The sequence below is a fragment of the Pteronotus mesoamericanus genome, unplaced genomic scaffold, assembly GCF_021234165.1.
Source record: "Pteronotus mesoamericanus isolate MK-2021 breed Mesoamerican mustached bat unplaced genomic scaffold, CSHL_Meso_final contig_52, whole genome shotgun sequence".
Classification (NCBI taxonomy): domain Eukaryota; kingdom Metazoa; phylum Chordata; class Mammalia; order Chiroptera; family Mormoopidae; genus Pteronotus; species Pteronotus mesoamericanus.
The window spans coordinates 12,519,137-12,545,838 of NW_026555189.1; the positions used below are offsets into that span (position 1 = coordinate 12,519,137).

Sequence of the window (26,702 nt, forward strand, 5' to 3'; positions counted from 1 at the left end):
AAAAGTCAGAGTAAAGGGGGCCCTGGAGACAGTTCAGGGGTTAACCTGGGACAAGCTGTCACTGCCCACTGCTCCCCTGGTTGCAAGTTTCATGGGGGCTGTCAGAGTTTAAGAGATAATTCACTCAAAAAAAAAAAAAAAAAAAAAAAAAAAAAGATTTGAGTGGCCGTGCTCCAAAGAGGACATACCAACAAGTTTAGGATTTTAAGACTACAATAAAGCCAAGACTGTCCACAAAAAGCACTCAAGCTGACTATACTCAGATATACTTTAATTCATATTAACATTAATGTATAACAGCTAGTAGATTTGAATTCCTGTAGGGCAGGGGACCTACTTTGTCTATCTTTGTTCTCCACTAAATCCTTAGTGCTTGGTACATATTAAGTGCTGAATAAAATTACTTTGCCATTGAATCTTTAATATAACTTGGGGACTTCAAAAAAACCCCAAAAACTATTCTCAAATAATCACTACAGGTGAATAAAGAATATGAATTTTAGGACAGAGTGTCAGAACTGTAACAAAGCAGTCCTTCTACTGTCCGTTAGCGGTAACTTGAGTTTACTGTGGTATGTAAGCCCACTGCTCTCCTTCAACCCTCCCCACTTCTCCTTTAGGCTGGGGGCTCCAGGCTGGGGGTTCTAGGCTCGGGTTAACACCTCCAGCTAAAATTTGAGTGCCAACTTGAGCAAGTCAAAATTATTACTGGTAAACAAATCTATGATATAACTTATAGTGTGAATCATTAGCAATCTTAATAATTTCAACACAAGTTATTTCTTAAAAATACTAATGCTTGCAATTTCATTTTTTACTTCCTTTTGAATGTACATATATACACATGAATTTACTGATTTATTTAAACTCTAGTCCACAAAGCACGTGAGGTGGCTTTATTTTTATCAATTTAAGATAAGAACATAGAGAGTTGTTTATGTCTCTACTGTACAATACTACCATTTGTCCCTTTAAAGAGTAAAGTGAATTAAAAGCGTAGAACAAGAGTCAACAACCCTCAACACCCATGCTAACAGTTTATGTAGGTCACAGCATTTGGCCCACTTCTGGCAGCCACCATCCTTGACTCCTACTACCCCAACACCTGCACTGCTTGTGCCACAACAGAAGTAGAACCATCAGCAATATTTGCTGTAGGAAAAAACAATTTTTTATTCAGGAAATGTTCAAATAATCAGTTCACTGGAAAGCTACTTCTGCACACAAGAATGAGGTATTTGAGTAACAACAGACTTCTAATTTAGAGCTATTTCCAATGCTTAAGGATTCATTAGAGCTGACAAGTGTGGTACGGTATGAAGTCTCACCACCAGGGTGAAGAAGAGCAGGGTAACCCAGAAGGATGCACACTGTTATATACACAGAAGGCCAAAGGGCCTTTATAACTAGGAACTGAGCAGCCTGAGCATTTTTATAAAGGATTTTTGGGTATAATTAGATATCATTTGTATATGTTATTTCATCTTGAAGCTACAATGAATGTTCAAAGTTTGGCAAATGTATCTTCTCTTCCCATTCCCCTTCATGGAGATGTTGTATTTTGTAAAATGAAGGCTATGTATAGGTGTGATAATGTTTTGAATTTTACTTGAAGAAATGAGAAATTTGGAAGTAATTTTAAATACATGAGAAGTCTAGAGTTACTTTTCAGTTTACTATTCTATGGCTTAGTTTTGCTAAGATTTACTTTTAGGTTATTTGATAAGTTATCAGAAGACCACCTAAATACATGAAATACTTGATTCATCTATTTCTGGCATTAGCTGAAGAATTAATTTGCATTTATCAAAATATGATGAATTTGCCTTCACAAGCTAAGACAAAAACAAGTTCCTGAAAATTTAGAAGGTAACTATTAACTGCTCTAATTCATTCTTCTCTGGTAATTGAATTGACCTTCTCACGTGTCACTTAGCTACAGATTACATTTCCCAGCTTTCCCTTTATAGCTAGGGAAATTATATGGCCATGTAATTTGTTTTCTCCAAAAAAATATCAGCAAAAAGTGATGTTTGCATCTTCCTCATAACTTGTTTGATAGACTTTTCCTTTCCTTCCCCACTCAAACTCAAAATTGGCAACTCAGCTTTGACAGTAGCTAAGAAATGAAAGGAATCCTGATCTCTCTGAATTACTATGAGGTATAAAAGAAAACTCCAACGTGGTTAAGTCACTGTATTTTGGGAACTCCATTATAGTAACCTAGTTTAATATCATTGACAAAAATAAAACTCACTACCAAAAAGGTAACACAGAAAGAATATGTATTTTAAGCAAGAACCAAGAAACTAGCTTGAATACTATGGTACCAAGTTTTTAAGAAAGTTACTTTAAATTTCGCTTTGAGTTCTAAGTTTCCAACCACAGGACAGATTGAAAATATTATGCACAGTGATCAGAAGCTTTACTTTTAACATTAGCTTTACTACTAGTGAAAAAAAAATTATGACACTTTTTTCCTACCACACCTGACAAGTAGATGGATAGTCCTGCTATTAAGAGTCCTATCTTTTTAAGAAAACCTGTGTGATGCCATACTCAGTGTCATCACAGATCTTTCCTCTAGGAAAGGTGGTAACTCAGCAACATTCTACAAAGACATATATTAAATCCCCAGCTGAGTAAACAGTACGTAAGTACTTGAAAGTATATTCAAATATCAGCATGTACCCTTTTGTATCAGCAAAAACTAAAATATGAAAAAAAAATACTTCAATTTGGGTTAAAATATGGGATTCAAAATTTTAGGATTAACAGAAGATTCTGTCATTTTTCTCTATTTTTTACTTTGACATTGTCTCTATATAATCTTGTCCATTTCTATACACTGTTGATTCCCATATGTATTACCTCTAGGGGCCAAACCTGAGCTCCAAAGCCATAAATCCTAAATCCTCATGACTCACCACTTCTGTTATGGATCCCATATGCTTGCCTTTCAAGACCTTGGTCTATCAATTTTCTTTACTCTTCCATCTCTTTAATCAATCTACCCACCTCCCTGCCTAGATCATTCTCATCACTGATTAAATATGGGTAACTCTATCTCAAACAAGTAAGAAAGCAAAGAAAAACCCTAGACTCCACATCACCCTCTATACGTAATTTTTTTCTTTCGTTGCTTAACATCGTACAGGAGTTATCTGTACTGCCTGCTCTTTGTATGTTCTTACCTCCTGTTCATTCCTTAGTTACCCATTAATTCCTTCACTCCACATAAACACCAAGGTCACTGTTTCACACACAAGAAGAGCTATGGGGTAAACACTGGAAAAAATAAGTTTTAATCTTGGTTCAGCTGTGATGTAACTAAGGCAATTAATCTATCTTCAACCGATTTTCTGAACCATAATAAGAGGAAATTAATTTAAATCCTTCTGGTTATAACTCCTCTGAGGGTTTTACAGATGCAGGAATTTAGGTGCCACTTTTATTATTTTCATGATTAGAGACAAGAATGATGTGAAAATGGTATGACCAGCTTTCTAGGAGAAGTCAAGGTTTGCGTGGCCTATTTGGTATCCTAAATATAAAAACCCCCCTCCAACTCTAAATTCACTAAAACAAAATTCAAGTGGCATTTTGAGAATTATAATTTGTACATGTATAATACCTAACACAAACTTTTTAAGTGGTTTTGAGAGTCTGTGAAGAAGGGGTGGGGGTGGGGGTGTGTGTGTTGGGGGAAGGAAGGTTAAGGCCCAGCCCCCTTCCTCACAAATTGACTCCATATCTATGGATTCCTTCCACATGGAGCCCATGATGAACAACAAGGAGTACAAACGTGGCCTACAGGGCAGACTCACAGGTAGAAGATTGAGGCTGCCTCTGATAAATGGGTAAAATTTCCTGCTTCATCTCCATTCCATACTGCCTCTCATCAAAGCAGAATACTTGACCAGAAATAAATAGGCTTATACACCTGATCAGCAACCAAATTTACTCAGCAACGAAGCCACAGAATTCATACAGATGGGCCTCTCTCTGCTTTGGTTTAACAGATCCAATAAAACATCTACCTTTTATTCTAACCCAGGCTAAAATTATAAACATAAGTGTGAGAGCCAGTGTATGGTTAGATTTAAAAACAGAGTCTTATAGTCAAAAGTACAGCTCCAAAGATAATGAGTGGGTCTACCAAGAAGGTGCCCATGTAGACTCCCTCCTTTGTAGCACATGCAAGTCTGGCCACAGCATGCAAATACCAGACTTGGGCACAAAAACAATGACACATTTCAAACAACACTCACCCTCTAGATTCTCCAGAAAGGAACTGGACATGAGAGCTCACTGTGGTTAGGCCATTTCTCTGCTGAACCTGATGGCTGGTGTTCCAAGTCAGACATAAACTGGTCTGTGTCAAAGAAGACAACATCACTACTGAATGGAACAAACCAGTGGGTAACTTAATATACTACATGCCCAGGCTGTTCTTTTGTTATTTTTTAAATTAAGATTATATTTATTTATTTTCAGAGAGGGGGAGGGAAGGAGATGAAAAGGGCGAGAAACATCCACGTGCTGAGAGAAAACACTGATTGGTTGTCTCTTGTGTGCCCTCAACTGGGAGCCTAGCCTGCAACCCAGGCATGTGCCTGACTGGAATCAAAGCAGCGACCTTTTGGTTTGCTGTCCAACACTCAATCCACTGAGCCCACCAGGGCCCCAGGCTTTTTTACCCCCCTATAATCAAGAGGAATTTAATTGTCCTTTATCTGTAAATCACTACATCAAATGGCTCCTCACATTTTACAAAATAGTATGAATACTGGAGTCCAGAAACTTTAGGTGGTAGTCACTGATTTTCTAAAATTAGAAGTGCAATAATCTGAAAAGTTATAGTGACAGTCTTTTCAGTGATTTAAAAGATAGGCTGAGTTTTAAATAAAATAGTTTTTATTATTAGATTAGCTCTATTAGTAGTTCCCAAATTCCCATCTATGGCTACATAAAAATTATCTGGGCACTTAAATAAAAATCTAAATTCCTGGGTTATGCTTCGGACCACAGAATCAAAATGTCTAAGGGTAGGAGCCCAGAAACTTCATGCACAGGAAAAGTTGGGGGGGGGGGGTGTCATAGAGGAATATTACTTAAACTAAGGTTCACATCCATTAGCAGGTTATGAAATCAATTCAGCAAACTAAAATCAGTATTTAAAAGAACAAAATAGAAGATGGCAGTCCTATTTTTATTTTTAAAAATAAAGGCTAAGAATTGGTTTGTGAGACTTTTATGTTAGTTGTATACGATTTTGTTATGTACTGTGTCATGCAGTAAAACTTCTTATCATGGGATGCTGTCATAAATGTTTGAAAATCATTTCTCGGGAAGAGTCACTATCGATCAGTTTTGGAATAGTGGCTGATACAACTGGATGCCCATTTAGAATCCAAAATTAAAGCCTCCTCCTTTGAGGTACAAGGAATTATTTTTGGCCTTTCCTATACAACTTTAAACAAAAGGACCTAACCATGAATTCTAGAAGGCCGCTTTTTTCATCTTGGAAGACAAGATGAAAACAGTAATTAATACCCTCAGCAGATAAAGAAGGGAAAACAAAGGAGAAGACAATCTGTGCAAAATGAAGCCTCACTAATGGGGTGAAAACAAAAACCAGAAATCTTTGGTGCTTAGGCAAAATTTTTCTACCTTAAGCTTTTTTATTACTGAATTTAAGATTACTCACCTAGTCTCCAGGGGTGATTTAAAGATTCCAGTATGTGCAAAGTAATTTAAAGACTGAAGAAATACTGTCAAGCCTCCTTTCTGAAGGTACCCAATCTCCACAACTGAATCCTCCAAAACAGACTTGAAGGTGTTATAGAACATGCACATAACTTAGATGAAAGAAGCCCAGGAACAAAGCTAAGAAGCCAAGATATATTGGGGGCTTTTGTGAGTTGGCTGAAACAGTAGTCATTTCAGATTGTGCTTATGGAAATGTGCAGTCCTCAAGACATCTTTCTAGTTCCTTGAATGCTAATGACAGCTCCAAAAATCACCGAATTCATTTTTTCCTATCACGAAAACTTTGACCAAACAGCTAAAGAAGAATTAACACCAGTCCTTTTTGACCTCCTCCAAAGATTAAAGAGGAGGGAACACTTCCTAACTCATTCTAAGGCCAGCAATGCACTGATTATCAAAGTCAGACAAAGAGGCTTCAAGAAATCTAGACTATCCTCTGTGAATATAGATGCAAAAATCCTCAACAAAATACTAGCAAACTGAATCCAGCAGCATATTAGAAGAATTATACATCATAACCGAGTTTTAGTTCCAGAATGCAAGGATGATTCAACATATGAAAATCAATTACTACAATGAAGGAGAAAACCCCATATATGTTCATTTCAATTGATGCAGTTGACAAAATTCAATGCCCTTAAAAAAAAAAAAATCACCCAATAAATCAGAAACAGAAGGGCATTTCCTCAAAATGAAAAAGGCCACATATGAAAAATCCACAAATAACATCATACTAAAGACTGAAAGCTTTTGTCCTAAAGTCAAGAACATAATAAGGAAGTCTACTTCTGCCACTTCTATTAAACATAAGACTGGAAGGTCTAACCACAGTAAATACACTAAAGAAATAAAAGGCATCCAAAGCCACAGCCAACATCATACTCAATGGGCAAAAACTAAACGTGTTTCTTTCATGATCAAGAACACAGGGATGTCTGTTTTCAACATAGTACTGGAAGTCCTGGCCACAGCAATTAGACAAGAAGAAATAAAAGGCATCCAAATTGGAGAGGAGGAATTAAAACTGTCATTATTCACAGATGCTAATAAATGAACGGGGCAAAGTAGCAATGTACAAAATTAATATTCAGAGATCAGTGGCATTTATATACACCAATAATGAACTATCAGAAAAAGAAACTAAGAAAATAATCCCATTCACTATTGCAACAACAAAAAATTAAGGTACCTAGAAACAAATTTAACCAAAGAAGTAAAAGACTACTTGGAAAACTATAGAACATTGAAGAAAGAAAATGAGAAAGATAGAAATAAGTGGGAGCATATACCATATCCAAGGATTGGAAGAATTAACATCATTAAAATGTTTATACTACCCAAAGCAATCTGCAGAATCACTGCAATTCCTATTACAAAATCAATGGCATATTTTACCTATCTAGAACAAATATTTCAAAATTTAAAAAAAAGGTTTTTAAAATTTATATTTAGAGAGAGGGGAAGGGAGGGAGAAATAGAGGGAGAGAAACATTTATGTGAGAAACATCTATTGGTTGCACCTCACATGCCCCCAAACTGGGGACGTGGCCAGGCAAGTGCCCTGTCTGGGAATCAAACTGGCAATTTCTTGGTTCACAGGCTGGCACTCAATTCACTCAGCCGTACCAGCCAAGGCACAAAAAATTTATATAGAACCAACAAATCCCGAATAGCCACAGCAATCTTGAGAAAGAAGAACAAAGTTGGAGGAATCACAATACCTGATTATCAAAATATACTACAAGGCCACTATAATTAAAACAGCCTGGTACTAGCGTAAGAACAGGCATATGGATCAATGGAACAGAACAGTGAGCCCAGAAATAACCCCACACCTATATGATCAAATAATATTTGACCAAGGACACAAGAGCATACAATGGAGTAAAGACAGTCTCTTCAATAAAGGGTGTTGTAAAACTGGACAGGTACATGCAAAAAAATGAAACTAGACCACCAACTTACACCATACATAAGAATAATCTCAAAATGGATAAAAGACTTAAATGTAAGTCATTAAACCATAAAAATCCTAGAAGAAAACATAGGCAGTAAAATATCAGACATCTCTCATAGCAGTATTTTTGCCAATATGTCTCCTAGGGCAAGAGAAATAAAGGGGGGAAAAACCCAAATATAATTACATTAAACTAAAAAGCTTCTGCACAGCAAAAGAAACCATCAACAAAATGAAAAGGGAACCCACTGTATGGGAGACCATATTTATCAATGATATATATAATAATGAGTTAATTTCCAAAATATATAAAGGACTTACACAACTCAACACCAAAAAACCCCAAAAAATCCAATCAGAAAGAGCAAAGGGCCTGAATAGACACTTCTCCAACAAGGACATACAGATGACCAATAGATATGAAAAAACTCTCAGCCTCACTAATCATAAGAGAAATGCAAATTAAAACCATGATGAGATATTGCCTCACACCTGCAAGAATGGCTACTCTCAATAAATCAACAAACAAGTGCTGACGAGGATGTGGAGAAAAGGGAACCCTCATGCACTGTTGGTGGGAAGGCAGGCTGGTGCAGCCACTGTGGAAAACAGTATGGGAGTCTCTCCATAAATTAAAAATGAAACCGTCTTTTGACTCAGAGACTCCACTGCTGGGAATACATCCTAAGAATCCAGAAACAATTCAAAAGAATATATGCACCCTATGTTCAAAGCAGCGTTATTTATAATAACAAAGATCTGGAAACAGCCCAAGTGCCCATCAGTAGACAAGTGGATAAAAACGTTGGGGTACATTTACACAGTGGAATACTACACGGCTGTGAAAAAGAAGAAAATCTTACCTTTTGTGACAGCATAAATGGATCTGGAGATTATTATGCTAAGTTAAATAAGCTAGCCAGAGAAACACAAGCACCATATGATCTCACTTACATGTGGAATCTAATAAATTAACAAAATAGAAACACAGTCATAGATGTATAGAACAGGCTGATAAAAGTCAGACAGGAGGAAGGAGAAGGGGACAGGATTAAAAAAGATGAAGGGATTAGCCAAAGAACATACAGCTCATAGACAGAGAGAACAGTATGGTGATGGCCAGAGGAAAAGTGAGGTGGGCTGGGTGGAGGTGGGCTGGGGGCGGGGGGGAGTTAATAGGGACATCTATAATTAGTGCCAATTAAAAAAAAAGAGGAAAAAAAGAAAATGCATCCTAATTAGAAAGGAAGAGGGAAAATGATCTCTATTCACAAATGACATGATCTTACACACAGAAAGCTCTAAAGAATCCACATACAAAAAATGTTAGCATTAATAAAGTCAGCAGTTATTAGATAAAATCAACACACAAAATTCAGTTATATTTTATATACTTTCAAGGAACAATCCAAAAAAATAAATTTAAAAATCAATTCCCTTTTACAGTAGCATTAAACGAGTAAAAGGATTAACTAAGGAGGCGAACAATTTGTACACTGAAAACTACACATTGCTAAAAAAAAGTACATTAAAGAACAAAATAAATGAAAAACATACAATGTCCATGGATTGGAAGACTTAATATTGTTAAGATGATATTACTACCCAAAGCAATGTACAACAGAAAAACTGATCCTGAAATTCAAATGGAATCTCAGAGCCCCGAAGAGCCAAAAGAGTCTTGGAAAAGGAGAAAAAAGATGGAGAACTCACACCTCCTGATATCAAAACTCACTACAAAACTACAGTAATCAAAACAGTGTAACACTGGCATAAAGACACACAGACCAAAGAAATAGAATAAAGAGCCCAGAAACAAAACCTTAGAATATATATATGGCCAATTCATTTTCCAACAAGGGTTCTAAGACCAGCAATGAGGGAAAAGGTAGTCTTCAACAGATGGTATAGAGAAAACTGGCTATCCTCACGCAAAAAAATAATGTTGCACTCCATATATAAAGTTAACTCAAAATCGATTAAAGACCTAAATATAAGAGCTAAAATTATAAAACTGATAGAAGAAAGCATAAAGCAAATATTCATGACCTTAGATTAACAATGACTTAAGTATATCACTAAAAACACAGGCAGTGAAAGAAAAAACATCTGGCCAAGATGGAGATGTAGGTAGATACACTATGCCTCCTCGTACAACTAAAAAAAAGGACAACAACAAATTAAAAAAAACAAAACCCACAACAAACCAGAACTGCCAGAAAATTGAACTGTATTTGAAGTCCAACAACCAAGGATTTAAAAAGAAACATTCATCCAGGTTGGGAGGCGGGGTCAAGATGGGCAGCCAGGCCAAAGAGGATGGGCGGCAAGGTGGTGGCTGGAGGACCAGGTGTGTGAGGTGGTCCCATATTTGCATACAGATAAACCAGGAGGAAGAGCTGCAGAGTGAGACAGACAGTGCAACCCAGGATTCCAGAGTGGGAAAGCAAGCCTTAAAACCTCTGGCTGTAAAAACCTGTGGGGGATGTGGCAGAGGGAGAACCTCCTAGAGTCCCAGGAGGGTTTTGTTGGAGAGACCCACAGGGTCCTAGAAAGTATACAAACCCACCCACCCAGGAATCAGCACCTGAAGAGCCCAATTTGCTCATGGATAGTGTGGGAAGTGACTGAGAGCTGATCAACAGCATTGTTCCCTCTCGGACCCCTCTCCCACAGACAGCATCACAACATAGAGACCTGGGTCACCCCTACCTGGCAAATACCTAAGGCTCTGCCCCTTCCAAGGTAATAGGTGCGCTGAGACAAAGAAATATGAGCCAAATGAAAGAACGATCAAAGCTCCAAAAATAGACCTAAGCGATGAACAGCCAGCCTGCCTATCAAATGCACAGTTCAAAACACTGGTAATCAGGATGCTTACAGAAATAGTTGAGTATGATCACAAAATGGAGGAAAAAGTGAAGGCTATGCAAAGTGAAATAAAAAAAATACACAGGGAACCAACAGTAAAGGGAGGGAAACCAGGACTCAAACCAACAATTGGGAGCAGAAGGAACAGATAAACATTCAACCAGAAGAGAGTGAAGAAATAAGAATTCAAAAAAAATGAGGAGAGGCTTAGAAGCCTCTAGGACAACTTGAAACGTTCCGACATCTAAATCATAGGAATGCCAGAGGAGAAGAGGAAGAGCAAGAAATTAAAAACTTATTTGAAAAAATAATGAAGGAGAACTTCCCCAATAAGGCCAAGGAAACAGACTTCCAGGAGATCCAGGAAGCTCAGAGTGTCCCAAAGAAGTGGGACCCTGGGAAGCACACACCAAGGCACATTATAATTAAGTTACCCAAGATTAAAGATAAGGAGAGAATCTCAAAAGCAGCAAGAGAAAAGGAGACAGTTACCTACAAAGTGTTCCCATAAAACTGTCAACTGATTTTTCAAAAGAAACCTTGAAGGCAATAAGGGGCTAGAAAGAAGTATTCAAAGTCATGAAAGGCAAGGACCTACATCCAAGATTACTCTATCCAGCAAAGCTATCATATAGACTGGAAGGGCATATAAAGAGCTTCCCAGAAAAGGTAAAGTTAAAGGAATTCATCATCACCAAGCCCTTATTATGAAAGGTCAAAGGGACTTATCTTAGAAAAAGATAAAAAACTATGAACAGTAAAATGACAACAAACTCACAACTATCAACAACTGAACCTAATAGAAAACAAAAACAAAAACAAACTAAGCAAACAACTAGAACGGGAACAGAATCACAGAAATGGAGATCAGAGGGGAGGGGGAGAATGAGGGAAAAGGTACAGGGAATAGATACAAAATACGCAGGGGGACGTTAAGAATAGTATAGGAAATGGAGAAGCAAAAGAACTTATATGTATGATCCATGGACATGAACTAAGGGGGGAAGGGATGTTGGTGGGGAGGCGGTGCAGGGTAGAGGCGAATAAAGGGGAGAAAAAAAATGGGACAACTGTAATAGCATAATCAATAAAATATATATTAAAAAAGAAAGAAAAAACAGATAAACTGAACTTCCATCAAAGTTAAAAACATCAAAGAACACTATCAAGTCAGTGAAAAGACAACCCACATAATGGGAGAAAATATTTGCAAATAGTGTATCTCATATGGGATTAATATCTAGAATATATAGAAAACTCCAACTTAATAACAAAAATTCAGCCAAAAAATGGGCAAAAAGTTGGCAAAAAATTTGACTAGACATTTCTCCAGAGAAGATATACTTACTGACCAAATAAACTCAAGTAAAGATGCCTAACATAATTAGTCATTAGGGAAATACAAATCAAAACCACATCGACATAACAGTTTATACCCATTTAGGATAAGTATCATTTTCTTTAAGTTTTTCAAGGAAGTTCATTTATGGTACAAGGAAATTTCCAAGACTGCTCCAACTGATGCAGTTTAGTGAGCTGAGCAACTCTCTGTGAACCCAAAGGTTGCCAGTTCTATTCCCAGTTGGAGGTGTGCGAGAGGCAACTAACTGATCGATCTGTCTCTTGCACATCAATGTTTCTCTTCCTCTTTTTCTCCTTCCCTCCTCCTCTCTCTAAAAGTAAATAAAATCTTGAAGAAAAAAAAAAGAATATTTCCAAGATTGAATATATGGAAAAAGCAAAATACATAATAGTATACATAATATACTAGTAAAAATAAGGGGAAAAAACCCCCAAACTGCTATAAATGCATAAAATAGCTATGGACTGGCAGCCAAGAAACTAACTGGTAACTCCAAGTGCCCATATAGACATCAACTGGGTACCTTCAGTATTTTCAACACATGAATGCATGACTTTTTAAAAAACCCCAAATAAAATAAAATTTAAAAAACTCCCATTCTACATGGAGTAATCTATAGATGCTTTTTAAGGAAAGGTTTTACTTACCTATATTTAGAGAGAAGGGAAGAAAGAGAGAAAGACAGACAAATAGCGATGTGTGTGAGATACACTGATCAGCTGCCTCCTGTACACCCCCAACTGGATCTGGCCCACAACCCAGGAAAGTGTCATGACCGGGGGAAAAAACTAACGACCTTTCATTTCGCAGGCCAGCACTCGATTCCCTGAGCCACACCAGCTAGGGCTACAGATGTTTTTAAATACACAAGATGATTATAAGGGACTTAATTTGTTCCACATTCTTATAAGATATAAAGCTAGAATGCCTTTAACCATCACTTTCAACCCTTCTCTAGCCTCTACCAGAATTAAGTTTCATACTTTTCCTCCTGTCCAGATACAGGCTAATGGTAGGCTTTATAAATGTAAAAAAAGTCAGATATCTTCAAACAGAAAAGAGCTATTTATATATATCTACCTAAGTTTTATCAAATGCTAAGATCCCTGGCAAGATTTAATCTTGCAATGCAAAGCCAGAGAATTGCCACACAACTACAAAAGCTTAACTGATAAGGCTAAAATTGTTTATTTCTCATTAAGTATTTTTCTCCCACCCTGACCAGCATGGCTCAGTTGGTTGAGCAGCATCCTGCAAAGCAAAAGGTCGCTGGTTCCATTTCTGGTCAGGGCACATGCCTGGGTCACAGGCCAGTCCCTGATTGGGATGCATGCAAGAGGCAACTGATCAATGTTTCTCTCACACATCGTTGTTTCTCTCCCTGTCTTTCTTCCTCCCTTCCCCTCTCTCTACAAATAAATAAACTCTTTAATATATTTTTGTCCCTGTGAATGATCCATCTTCAAAGGAACTCAAAAAACAGGTATGAATTTTAAAATAAAATACTCTTTAGACACTGATTTTGTATCTTATACATGGCAGACAAATATAAAGACTGTTTATTTTCTTTATAGAGGTGAGATTATATAATCAATTACAGCTATTTCAGAAACTACTAAACACATGTGACACAATCTAAATTTCAGAGAGACCTGGATTCAAATGCCAGTCCCTGTGTTTGTGGCCATAGAATACCAAGAAAGTATTTCAGCTCTCTGAGCCTCGTCTCTAAAAAATAAAGCTAATAATTCACTTTTTAAAGATAGTAGGGAAAAATTAATGAGCTACTGGCAAAATATCTAGTACAGTGCTAAAAAAAAAAGTTTCATTATCAAAAAAGAGTAACCACAATTCATTCATTATTTTTAAATATACTTTTGAAGTGAACTTATTTGGAAGACTTTTGATGTGCTGGTTATTTAATGGTAGCCTCTCTTAGACTTTTCCCAGGTTATGAGTCTGAAAATCAAATATTCTTTTCTTTTTTAAAATTTTCATATTATATACGTGTATGTCCAAGAGTGGTCATGTGTAAGGTCTTGAATTCCTATCATTGTCCATTCTACATGAGAGACAATCTAAAACCTATAAAGACATTACTTATGTCTGTCTCTGGAATTATAAACCATAAATATGTTTGAGGCTAAATGGTACACGCATGCTTCCCAAGAGGAGGATTCATGAGTTACAGAGAGTTCCATTTAAAGGAGAAAGTTCAGTATTATTTACCTCCCTCCAGCCCAGGGACCCTTACTGATTAATTATAATACCTCATTTGTGACACACTCTTATCATTGACTATGCAGGGCTTTCTTTTGTTTTGTTTATTTAAATACAATAAACACCAGTGAAATGAGTATCCTACAGGTGAAACAGAACATTGACAATTTACCTCTCTGCTCCACCATACCAGCCTCCTGCTTCCCCCAATCCAGGATAACCACCTGAATCTTGTGTTTAACATGCCCTTGCTACATGAAAGCAGGCTCTTCTTGTCACCTACATACAGAACTGCAGCAGCTGAGGTCACATCTAGAGTCCCTGTTTAGAGTCAAATTAGCAATTGCCCTACATTCAGGATCAGCATGTTACTGCACACAGCCTGCAAGTGGCAGTGTCAGTTTTCACCACAGCAGCAGGTCAGGCTATATTTAACATGTACTCTCTTCTCTGCTGAAGAGCTGCAGCTGCGGCTGTTAGTTTTTGAACAAAGCAGGACAAGTGGAAACTGAGGGACTCTAATGGAAAGTTGTAACTGGATGCAGTTAGCTCAATCACAAGTCAAATGGGCCTGTATTTAAAGGTCTAATACAGTCAAATTTAACAATACTGTAATCTTAATTAAAATGCTTAAAATACAGCCATGACAATTACTCTATTTCTGTACTGTTTTAATGTACAGTCATATCATTTGACTAAAAAAACTGGGACAAACCCACTATGAAGCACAGAAATGTTTAGGAAAAATTACAGCTCCAGGAATACAAACTGTAACATATGAGTAAAAAGTCACTGATAATTTTATAGATGTAGAACACACTTCAAGCAAGGCCAATACTACATCTAGCTAGCAAAGAAAATAGCAAAATTGTTTTAAACAATGCCCTCAATGGTAGGAAAAAGTAGACATTACAGGCTTACAAGGGGACTGCTTGAAAGAGAACATGGGTTGGTAAGGGTTAGTATTTTGCTGTTGTTGTTACTCCAAGGAATCCTCCTGAGGAGGAAGCCAAACTACTCTGGAACATGGAAATGCTTCTGGGACTCTTCTGAGCTTGGAAGGTTGATTAGGAGGGGCCAAAATCACCTCAATGAAACTGAACAAGGATAGTTGTAATGTTTAATTTTGGGTTCCAAAAGCAACATATCAAAAAGCCAAGGCAGTAAACGGGGGCTGGGAGGGAGCAGGGGCATGTGATTTAGTCACACTTATGACTCACGAAATCTACAGCAAGATGGAGCTAAGAAAATCCCTTGCACAAGCTAAGAAAACCTTCTGCACAATGAAGACGACAGTCCCAATCCTCTCTGGGCTGGCAAGAGTGTATTCCCTTCCAATACTGCACTATGAAAAGGAACTAAAACAAAACACTGGTGTTCAAGCAGAGGGGAACTACCATGTTGGTGAGGGTAAAGGAAGGGTGCAGTTGCTAGAGTGTTTTTAAGACTGGGAAAGAGATCAAGATTTCACACATGTGAAAGGCTATTACAGGAGGAGGATTAGATTTGTTCTACAGGAATCCAGAGGCATCAGAGTCCACATAAAACAAAGGCAGCTGGAACTCAAAAGGCTCTACATGTTCCAAAGAAGCTGGCGAGGAAGAGACACACAGGAATATAGTATCACTAGGGACTCCCGAGTATGAACTTCGATGTGACATAGGAGAAAGGAGAACTTTAAAATTTCATTTATACTGAGACTCTAATAAACTTAAGATTGCCCTGACTCCTCTCACAAACCAAGGTTCTATGGACAAAATGCCACTTCTTTCACCTATTCTACTTGCTCTACTTGCAGTCTCAACGTGTAGGTTGATGAGAAACATGACTGCAGATACTGGAAAGACTCCTAGGGTACTCAATTAGGAATTAGGAGCCTTGAGAACTAGTCTTTACTCTGCTATTAACTCAGTGTGTTACCCTGAATGCATAATTAGGTTCTATAAAACTCAAAATCTTTATAAAATGAGTGAACTGTTATTAGGGTATTTCCAACTCTACTTAAGTCTTGAATTTCTGGGCTGAGGTGCACTAGTAGCTTCTCTGTTAAATCTCATTGAATTTACAATAAAAAATTAAGATGGTAATGTTCACATTTCTAAAACTAACAGCCAGGTAATACTTGAATGATTCCTGACAAACTCTTTCTTACTTAAAAACTTCAAAAATAAAAAGGATATTTTATCTGTGTTTTAATCTTTAACCTGATTTTAAAAAAAGGGGGGTTAAACAACATAAAATAGTAACAGGATTAAAAGAAGTTATAAGGATTAGATGATAAATATATTAAAATAGGATAGCACAAATTTGTAAAAAATTATTTGTGTCCTCTTGTAGCGTAGATACTACTTTGTACTTAATACTTAACACAATATAGAAAAGTTCAAAATAAAACTTGAGCTCAGGCTAGCTTTAAGAGTTATGGACAAAATGAAAAGAGAATTCTATGGAAACTGACTTCACAGGCTGATCTGATCATAAATTCCTAACTGGGCAGGTCATGGTGGGTAATCATACCCCGGGCCTGTAACTCCTTTAGTGCAAGGTTTTAAGCCAGCCCTGTTCATCATTCTTGTACATGTAGGGAAACACACCTTTGAAATATCAGCAGTCATATCCCTGAAAGGGGATAACCCCCAAGAGAGCATGTAATTTTGTAAACTCTCCTGTATTCCAATCTTTGCCTTGCTTTCTCCAATCTTCCATGAACTTCTCTCCTTAATTTCAAATGCATAAAAGAAGCTGCAAAACTGTTATTCTTGAGGCCATTTGAGATCTTGCTTCTTGGCCTATGTTGTCAGTCTGGCTCCAATAAACTCATAAAAAAACTCTACAGGTTTGGACATTTCTTATGTCAACAGTGCTTCTAATCCTTTTTGGCATGCTTAATGGTTTACTTTTAAAGCTAGCCAGAAAGGAGACATTTAAATAGTATGGAGTTCAAGACCTATGAGATATGTTGGTTTTTTAAATGAATTTACATTAAAACTTTGCATAACTATAGGATTTTCTCAGCATCTAGAATTTTACCTTCAAAGGCAAATCCAAAAAACACAACCAATGAGTCAGTTGACAAATATTAAAAATTCATCTGAGAGTTCAAGTTTGGCATCAAAAATGCAACTTGTAAAAATTATACATCCAATAATCTGAGGTGCTCTGGAGTACATTTTAGTTTTTCCCCCCTTCTTTAATGACCACTAGCACTACTGAACTTCTATCAAGTCTCCTGATAGGTAGCAATGAGGGAATTCAATAGCCAATCCTTGTTTTCTGTGGGCTACAATCTGGGAACTTTTCTTGATCATGTGTCCTAGACAATGAATGGAGCAAAAATGAAATCACTTTTATACTTGCTCTCAGAGACCTCTTCTTTCCAGACTGTTTCTGCAACACATATTCACATATTCAAAAGGTGAAATAAAACTTTCGCAAAACCTCTGTAGAAGTTTCAACTTGCTGCCCCTGCCCCCACCTCTCCAAAATCATTCAATCTGTGATAAATTAGAAAAAGCAGGTTTCAACTTTGGTCTCTTTTTAGAAAAAAAAGCCTTCATTTGGAAAGAAAATGAGCTAGAATACCTTTGAAACGTGCTCAATATATCTCATGACTTCTGTTTCATCACAAATGGGTGGTAGGTTATCATTCAAGGTCTCACCTTTTGTTTCAGGGATTAAAATTCTAAATATAAACCTTAAAAGCACTATGACTAGTTAGTCTAAAACTGCCAAAGGAACACATAGGTAACATTTTAAAAGCCTGTGTATATTTGGAAAAGCCTTTATTTATTTAAAATCTGTTTTGCATTAAAGTAGTAGCCTCTTCTCTACCTGGTGTTAATCATTAAGGAAGCATTAACACTTTGGCCAGCTGTGCATAAAGAGAACACAATACCAGAGCCCTCAATTACTACCAATATCAGTGTGACAGACCAGATGCAGTTGTGAACATGTGTTCAAGCAGTGAAATTCTACACACACATTCACAGAGAATGTTCCACTAATTTCTAGGAATTAAAAAAAGCTTGAGGGATCCCCTTTAGCAGAGAGTTCTAACCACCACGCATGCTGCTGCTGGGAGGCAGCTCTAGTGCTCCAAGAAAAAAACTAGACTGAAGAGCTCTAATTCCAATCTCAGCTCTAGATACCAGTTGTGTGACCTTCAAAAAGTCCAACTCTTTAAAAGTCATTATCTGCCCTGGCCAGGTAGATCAGTCAGTTAGAGCGTTGTCTGAAGGTTGCAGGTTCAATCCCCAGTCAGGGCACATACAAGAAGCAACCAATGAACCCATCAATAAGTGGAACGACAAATCATTGTTTCTCTTTTTCTTCCCTCCCCCATCTCAAATTAATAAATTTAAAATTTTTTTTAAAAAGTCACTATCTCAGAAATAAAGGATCAGTAAAGATTACATTACATAAGGAGTAGGAAAATCTTATATAAATTGTAGGTGTTGCCTCGGTTTATACAAATACCTTCTTTTACACACAATTGACCTAACATATCATCCCCTTATGGCTTTAAAAGCCATCCTTTACTATGCTTTTTGCCATCTAGCCATAGACAATCAAGCTTTCCCAGAAACGTTATTTGCTCTCTGATTCTCATTTACTGAAAATATAAACTGATCCTCCAAGATTAAAAGTCATCTCAAGGAAAACTTGCTGAACCCTTATGGAATCTGTCACTTTTCTCTGATGTCCTAAAGTGCTTCCCTTATATTTTGGTGATAAGTGACTCAGACCCACTGTATTGGTAGTCCTGTACTGATCTGATGATAAAGACCTGGGAGGGGGCAGTGACATATTTTATTTACCTTCCTTTCCCCATACACTTGGAATTTGAGATTTAATATGTTCTGCAACTAAGTAGTAAACTCAGCCTTTCTAGATGTGTCAAAGAGATGACTGAGCTAAAATTACTTTTCTACAGATTAACAGAAAACGAGAGAAAACTCTGCATCCACATATCAGAATCTTTAGAATTTTCCTATCAGGTAATACTTATAGGTAGCTTTCATTACTGAATTCCTATTTAGAAAAAATTTTACTACGATATAAATGATGAATAAACCAAGAATAAGCCCTAAAATTACTACCTGAAAATTCTATTTGGGGGAATTTTCAATTGTTGAAATAACTAATATTCCAGAGTTTGTCCCCCAACCTATTGATTTTATTAAAAAAAAAAAACAAACAAACCAACAGAGGTCTATGTAACAACTTGCTGTATTTATATAAAGAGCTTTATACTTTGGTGCCAACAGCTGTACCAGCAGCAACAAACCAGTCCAATCTTGTACAATCTCCACTATCTGACTCAGCAAGCTAGAAGTGCCACAAAGGAGCAGGTTCTTTACTTGTACTGAGTCTCCTCAAGGACAGGAATTCTATCTTGATACAGTCCTAGTATTCCCAGCATCTAACTCTGCCCTGCATATGGATAGCATTCTGCAATGTTCACTAAATTAACACTCTCTGGACACTGTGACCTTACTGTATGTTCTGGAAGAAAAGATGCCCAGCAAATCACGTCTTCAGTTCCATCAAAAATGGGCAGTAGATTATCACTCAAGTTCTCACACTTTGCAACAGGTATCAGTGGTAAAAAAAAAAAAAGTCTACAGCATAGATTTTCATGTCTATTCTCAAAATAATGTATCAACATATCTCTAGCAACAACTTACTAAAAAGCCCAACCATACACCAATAGGCAATCTATGGTAGCTTTCTCAGGGCTCTTAGAGAAGGAAGTTCCTGGATTTCAATGCTTCAAGAACCTAAAGATGAACTTACCATCATCTAAAGTGATGTCCTGTAGACCAATTGTTGAAAAGTTAGGTTCCTGCTCTTCAGGTTCAGGTTTAATGTTCACAGTTGCTTTGTCAGATGAAAATGAAGCTGGATCACACAAATTGTGACACAGTAAGGATGAAGGTGCAGAAAGACCTCCCTGACCTGTACTTTGTGCTTGAGTTGAATGCTGTCCAGAGTGCATTCTGGTGGCTAGAGTTGGTGATGAGGCGGTTCCTGAGCTAGGAGATTGGTAAGGCATAGGCTGTAGCTGAGGAGATGGAGGTCCAGAAAGCGGTGAACTGGCCAGGGGATGAGAAGCTGCTGGGGAAACTGCTGTAGCAGACCCTAATTGTGAAGAACCAAATGTAATGGATTGTAACTGAGGGGAAGGCTGACCTGTGACCTGGTCAGCCACTGGAGAAGAGAGAGATCTTTGTCCTGTGTTTGAGCAATGGTATTCCACTGACTGCAGATGAGGCAGGGTATGCACAGAATGAGGTATATGGGTTAAGATATGTCCTGTAGAGGCTGAATTTGAAGAATGAAAAGGTATGGATGATGGTGGTTGGCAGCCAAGATTTATTAAACTAGGAAGAGCTTCATCTTGCTGAAACAAAACTGGAACAAATTCTTGACTAGAGGCAGCATTAATAGGAAGACAAGTTGGTCCATTGTACACATTAGTTTGCATAGGCTCATAGGAAGATCCTACAGGAGGTGTTGGTGTGACTTGAAAAGGCTGGTGCAAGACTGAAGAAGGTATCATATGCTGTTCTTTACCAGAACTCTCATCCCTACACTGCAGCTGTGACAGATGAGATGAGGTTACCATGGATGCATATGTTTGCTGGATGGGACAAACCAAGCTTCTCTGTGCTGACAGTACACTGTCACATATGTGTCCTGTATCTGAGGAAGGCCTCTGGATCTGGGTAGGATGAGGCACAGGCAATGATGGAACTGAAGCCAAGTCAATTTCCTCTCTGTGTTCTTGCTTCATCAAAACTGGAAAAAAAAAAAGATTAAAGCAAATGCCATTACATAATACAAAAAAAATTATGAAAGGCCTTCATTCTAGGCTACACAACTATAGCACAAATCCAAGTCACAGACTACCTGAAACAATGGAGAGAGAGTGCAAAAACAAACAAACCCTCAAATGCCTTTAGAGAAGGCAGATAATATAAAATATGTGAAGTCAACAAGTGTAAGACAACAGGGAGTGGTTCTTGCTCCAAAGTAGTCAAGTTAAAAAAAAACAACAAAGGCCATGCTTTTAGGCATTGCAGTATACTGTAGTATCAATGAAGATTTCCACTTTATCATTCTATCAACCAAAACAGAGGCTATGAATACCAGCTATTATCCCTTATCAAGTTAAAAAAAAAAAAAAGGGCAGATTCATATTTTATGATGAGTCTACCCAATGAAGGGACTATTCAAAGTGGGAATCAATACATTTTGCTTATTTTGTTTAATATGTACATCAAAACAGAAAAGAACCACCAATTAATTTATTGTGTGTCAAGACAACTGATTTCATAGTTTCTCTTTGCAAGCACTTGAGTCCACTTTTCTAGAAATTATCTACTTTAGCTTCCTATTGAAGTGTTATAACTCATTTAAAAATAATTTTCCTGAATTCACATCCCCTTGTGCCTTCCACATTTGTACTACTTATCAACATAATAGGAATACACTTGATCCTTGGACAACACAGGTTTGAACTGTGCAAGTCCACTTACGCGTGGATTTTTTTTCAATGAATACCTATGCTGTTTCTGAACTGTGGTTGGGAGTCCGCGAAATGTGTAATTCATTTTACATCAAAAGAAAATAACTGTGAGACCCATAGTAAGGTAAAAATCTCATCTGACCATTCACCAAACCCTTGCCAAATACAAGCATCTTCACATAGGTGTGGCCTTAATCTGAGGAAGTGAATTAAGACTGTCCTGATCACTTTTTTTTTATTGTATAAGAGGCAACCAATAAAGAACTTGTTTGGGGTGCATTTAGGTTCCATACTTTAGTCTAGCTTCCTAGCAAGTACAGCATGGGCTCATCATTCATCCACTTAAACCTCTGAATTTGGCAACTGCTGAGCTGACAACCCCAAGGGCAGAGAAAAAGGTATATCCCCAATCTTCTTGTTGCTTCTGTCACAATGCTCATATTCCTGACCCAGTCCTCCAACCAGTTTCTGATTCTTGTTCAGGTGTTCCAAGTATGGTTCACTGTGTCTTCTGGCTCCTGGCCTCTCTCTTTTTTTTTTAAAATCCTCACCTGAGGATATGTTTATCAATTTTAGAGAGAAAGGGGGAGGGAGAGAGAGTAAGAAAGAAACACTGATGTGAGAGAAGCATTTATCAGTTGCCTCCCATTTGCACCCCAACCAGGGATCAAACCCGCAACCTAGGTATGTGCCCTGACCAGGAATCGAACCAGCTAACTCTTGGTGAGTGGGATGACGTTCTAACCAACTGAGCCACCTGGTCAGGGTTCTAATGTCTTAACGTACTTATTTTTCTTCTGATTTTGGCAGAACTAGAACTTTCTTCTTAGACCCGTGAATTTTTTCCCCTCTTCTACTTCAACTCCTACTGTGGTCCCAGGAGAGCCACAGTAAATTCTATACCCAAAATTACAATTCTACATAAGGAGGGAGAATATAGAAAGAAAGCCTACTCTCATCCCTGAGCAGATGGGGCCCTTGGTCATATAAATGGTTGGTTGTCATGCATCAAAAAAAAGAAGAGGGATTGAAAACTACAGCATAACATTTTTTTTTTTGCATGATCCAAACCTTATTTCTATGTTACTGACCCATATCTTAGTACCTATACTGAGAATTCTGCTTTGCTAAATCAAGTGTATTTCCACACTGCCAAACCAAGTACCTCTTTGATCTGTAAGGGATTCAGACTCCAACCTGACCAAAAGGAAGCTCATCTACGATAACTTATTCTAGTTTGGAGGGAAATACTGTTTTAGAGACCTTACAATATCTAGAATGAGTTGAGTTTTAGAACACATTAACTCTACCTTTTGTGTTATATATGCACTTTTTCAAATTTAGCACGTTGATGGATGAAGTGATCCAGGAAAAAGAAGTTCACTGGTGTTGGGATTTCCAAAGTATGAGAAGCCTCATGCTCTTCTTTAACTGGTGGATGTAGAAGACTAGAATCCAGAGAGTAGGAACTCTCTGAATTTCCTCTTCCAGTGTAAACAGAGCACCTAAACTAACTTGCTTTTGTCTTTTTTTTTTTTTAATATATTGGTTTTTTGCATAAGAATTTACTTGAAGAATAAAATAATTTAAGAAATTTGAAAACCACTGCTTTGGTTTTACATTCTCATTTTATAGAGAGGTTAATCAGTGGGTACAGTCTGGGGCAGAACTGAGATCTGATATCCTGATTGTAAGGCAAGTTTTTTCTCTCTCAATCAAAACCACCACAATCCAAAAGTCAGTCTGTCCAGTCAACTACTTACAACACAGAATATATTTTCCCACGGGCAAAATACTGTGTTACATACAAAAGTTTGGCTCTAATACTGCCCTTATAATCTCCATTATTCCCAAACCAGAACTCTGATGATACCTCCAGTGCAAAAAACTTCTGCTATGCTTCAGAGGGAGATACATTCTCCTCAACAACTTCAGGGATGCTGGGATAAGGGTGGGGCTCCTACATCAAAAGTTCTGGAGCCAGTGGCTGGGAAGAAGTTCATGCAGCACCACTAGGAAAGAGCTCTGTGCTCTATTAATTATCTTCATTTTATAAAGTAAACTGATTGTGGGACAAATAATGCTAAATAGCATTTCTAATTATAAAAAATTTAAAAGAATCAGACATTTGCAATTAATGATTATTTCTCCACTCACTGATATTGGTCAGATCCCTATTGCTAGGGGGGTTGCCGAAAAGGTAACATACTGAAAAATTCATTAATAAAAAACAAGAAACTTATGACTACCTAAAATTTTTAGGTAGAATTTTAATAGGAATTATTTCCCACAAATATAAAAGACTAAAACCTTTAATATAAAGAACTCATACAAATTAATAAGACACACAAAATAACCCTAACATAAAGTCATACACTAGAATACAGAGAAGCTATTAAAACTCTGTAGAATTCTATCTGCTGATGAGAAAAAATAAATATGCTCATGCTACAAAATTATTATATATGGTATTGTTCCATTTCTGTTTTTAAAGAGTTGTGTCTATAGATGGGTCAAAAGGATCTAGAAAGACAGAATGATAGTTTCACATGGAAAAAATTGGGATGTTTTAAAATATTTTTCCAACTTTGTGTGTGTCCATTCTTCCTTCTGTTAGTATGCCACTTGATTTGTATTCTGTTAACCATAAGGCCAGTGATGACAGCTGTAGTCCAATCCAATATTCTCTCTGCACTCTGGGGCCCCACTGATTTTCATTCTTACATGAAATGCCCGCTAGGACACTGCCTTTATAGTGTCCTCTCAGTTCATGAGCTAATAATGAAACTATTACATTCTCTTTCCTGTTTACTGTTCAATTACTACCACTATGATGGTAGTAATCAAAACCTCTAATCTGCTGACACTATTGCTCCCCCTATCCATTCCCAGAAGCCCTCTCCCTTCTTATTCAGGTTACACATTACAGTTCCCTATGTCAATGGCATCTGGTAAGACCCCTGGACTGTATGATATTAGTTGTTGTCTTTAAAACAACTGTATCAAACTTCTCCACACTCTTCAAACTGCCATATTAACACACTCCACTCTACTCACAACAGGAGACTTCACATCATTTTTTACAGAAAAAAAAAATGCTATCATATGGAAACCCCCTAAACTCTCCAATACTGTATCTACAAACTTTTCTAATGCACATCCAGCTTGTTCTTTTTCTTTATCTTCCTTTCTGTTCTTTCTCCCATCTAAGGCTCATACTAACTTTTATATTTTAAATTCTATGTCCTCCCAACTTTCTCAGGAGCCTGATAATCTTTTATCTTCTTTACTGCTCTGTCCTTTGAACATTAAAAACAATACCTATTTGAATCACCCTTTTTTTAAAAAAAGATTTTATTTTCAGAGAAGGGGGGAGGGAGGGAGAAAGAGGGAAAGAAACATCAGTGTGTGAAAGAAACACTGACTGGTTGTCTCTGGCACACCCCCAACTGGGGACCTGGCTGGGAATAGAACTGGTGACCCTTTGGTTCGCAGACCAGCACTCAATCTACTGAGGCACATCAACCAGGGCAAATCACCTTTTCAACACTGAGACTTTCCTATATATAGCTCACTCTCCACAGTTAGTAATTTGAAAACACCGATCACTGACATCTTACAGAGACAGAAGTAGTATGGGAGAAATAATTATATTTTTAACTTTTTAATGTATTGAGTATATATGACATACAACATTGTGTTAGTTTAAGGTGTATGTACATGTTAATTTGATATATTTATATATTGTAGAAAAAAATTATTTTTGAAACACAAATTTAATCATGTTAGCCCTTCTTAAAGCTCACTTCTTGCAGTACTAAAAGCACAAGGGGAGTTCACACATATTCACAAACACCTGCCCTTCCTGCAGTACTGGTGATTTTTGGTAGCTTCTCAAAAACAGACTTCAAATCTATATTCAAATTTCTAATTTCCTTGTAACAAATGACTACAAAGTAACAACCTATATCACATCTAATATTTAAAGTCAACATAAACTTTAGAGATTAGACATATGTAGGGATTTTTACTGATTATAAACCATCCTACCTTGAACATTCTAATACAGGATTCACTTAATAACTTTTTATTCATTATGAAAGAATGGTCTGTAGTAAACCATCACAACTCCTCATACCTGGTGTGTAAGTAAAACGTTGAGACTGGCTTTTTTTCCTCTTGCCATTGCAAAGATAAAAGTGCACCTGCACTGCAGCTGTAACTGCTGGGTTATGATATGGAGGAACTTCAAGGACAATGTGAGCCTAAGGAGCATGGAAAGCAAGATTGTGTTACATTCAGAACTAAAAATGAAATGCACCTGCTCAACTCAGCACTGCATGAGTCTTAGATATACCCAGGCCCTTCCATCATAGATCATTATGCGCATCAACTGATTTATCTGGAGATATATTCTATGGATACTTCAGTCTACGGATACTTTAAAGAGATAAGCTCTTTAAAGTTAACCATTAAAAGGAAAATTGCTTTTAACTCACTCAATTGGGTTTCCTGTTGTAGCAGAAACAAAAAGTCTTATATACTGTGAAGTGAAATACTTTGTTCAAATGAATATTACAGGTTACTATATATCTTAACTGGAAGTCGATTCTGGTTTTTAATCAACTGTCATATTTCCCAAATTATAGTTTAGTTTTCTTAAAATTTTTTATTCAAAATGTTCTAAATTGGCAATACACAAAATTTATATCCATATAAAAATAATTTTACACAAGTAGAGTGAAAACTCTTAGCTACAAACCAAATGCAGTACTTAACATAATTTCTCCAAAGCCTGAACAGAACTGTGGGAAGTGGTATTCTCTTCCAGAGAAGACTCTGTCTCTATTCCAACCAGGAAGGCACCACAGGTTTGTGTTGAATCAGGAATGGCTTGATGCTGAGCAGCTGGCAATAGCGAGGGCTTATCATCCTCCTATTTTTTGCCTACTATATATGGTCTTTACTGAATTTGTTTGGTTTCTTCA

General features: G+C 37.2%; 1 protein-coding gene across 4 annotated transcripts in view; it reads right to left on the reverse strand.

Annotated features, from left to right (window-relative positions):
- The window catches only part of NFATC3 (nuclear factor of activated T cells 3), a 101,892-nt gene that overhangs the window by 8,269 nt on the left and 66,921 nt on the right, over nucleotides 1–26,702 (reverse strand). Inside the window, exons 8-10 of one of the 4 annotated variants that reach the window (XM_054579292.1) lie at nucleotides 25,853–25,979; nucleotides 19,980–20,984; nucleotides 4,272–4,375 (exon numbers count right to left, since the gene is read on the reverse strand). In XM_054579292.1, coding sequence (XP_054435267.1) covers nucleotides 4,275–4,375; nucleotides 19,980–20,984; nucleotides 25,853–25,979 — 1,233 coding nt within the window. In that variant the 3' untranslated portion in view covers nucleotides 4,272–4,274. Of the gene's footprint in view, nucleotides 1–3,703; nucleotides 4,402–19,979; nucleotides 20,985–25,852; nucleotides 25,980–26,702 lie in introns of those variants that run through there. The other 3 variants (XM_054579291.1, XM_054579293.1, XM_054579290.1) reach the window with 3 other exon arrangements.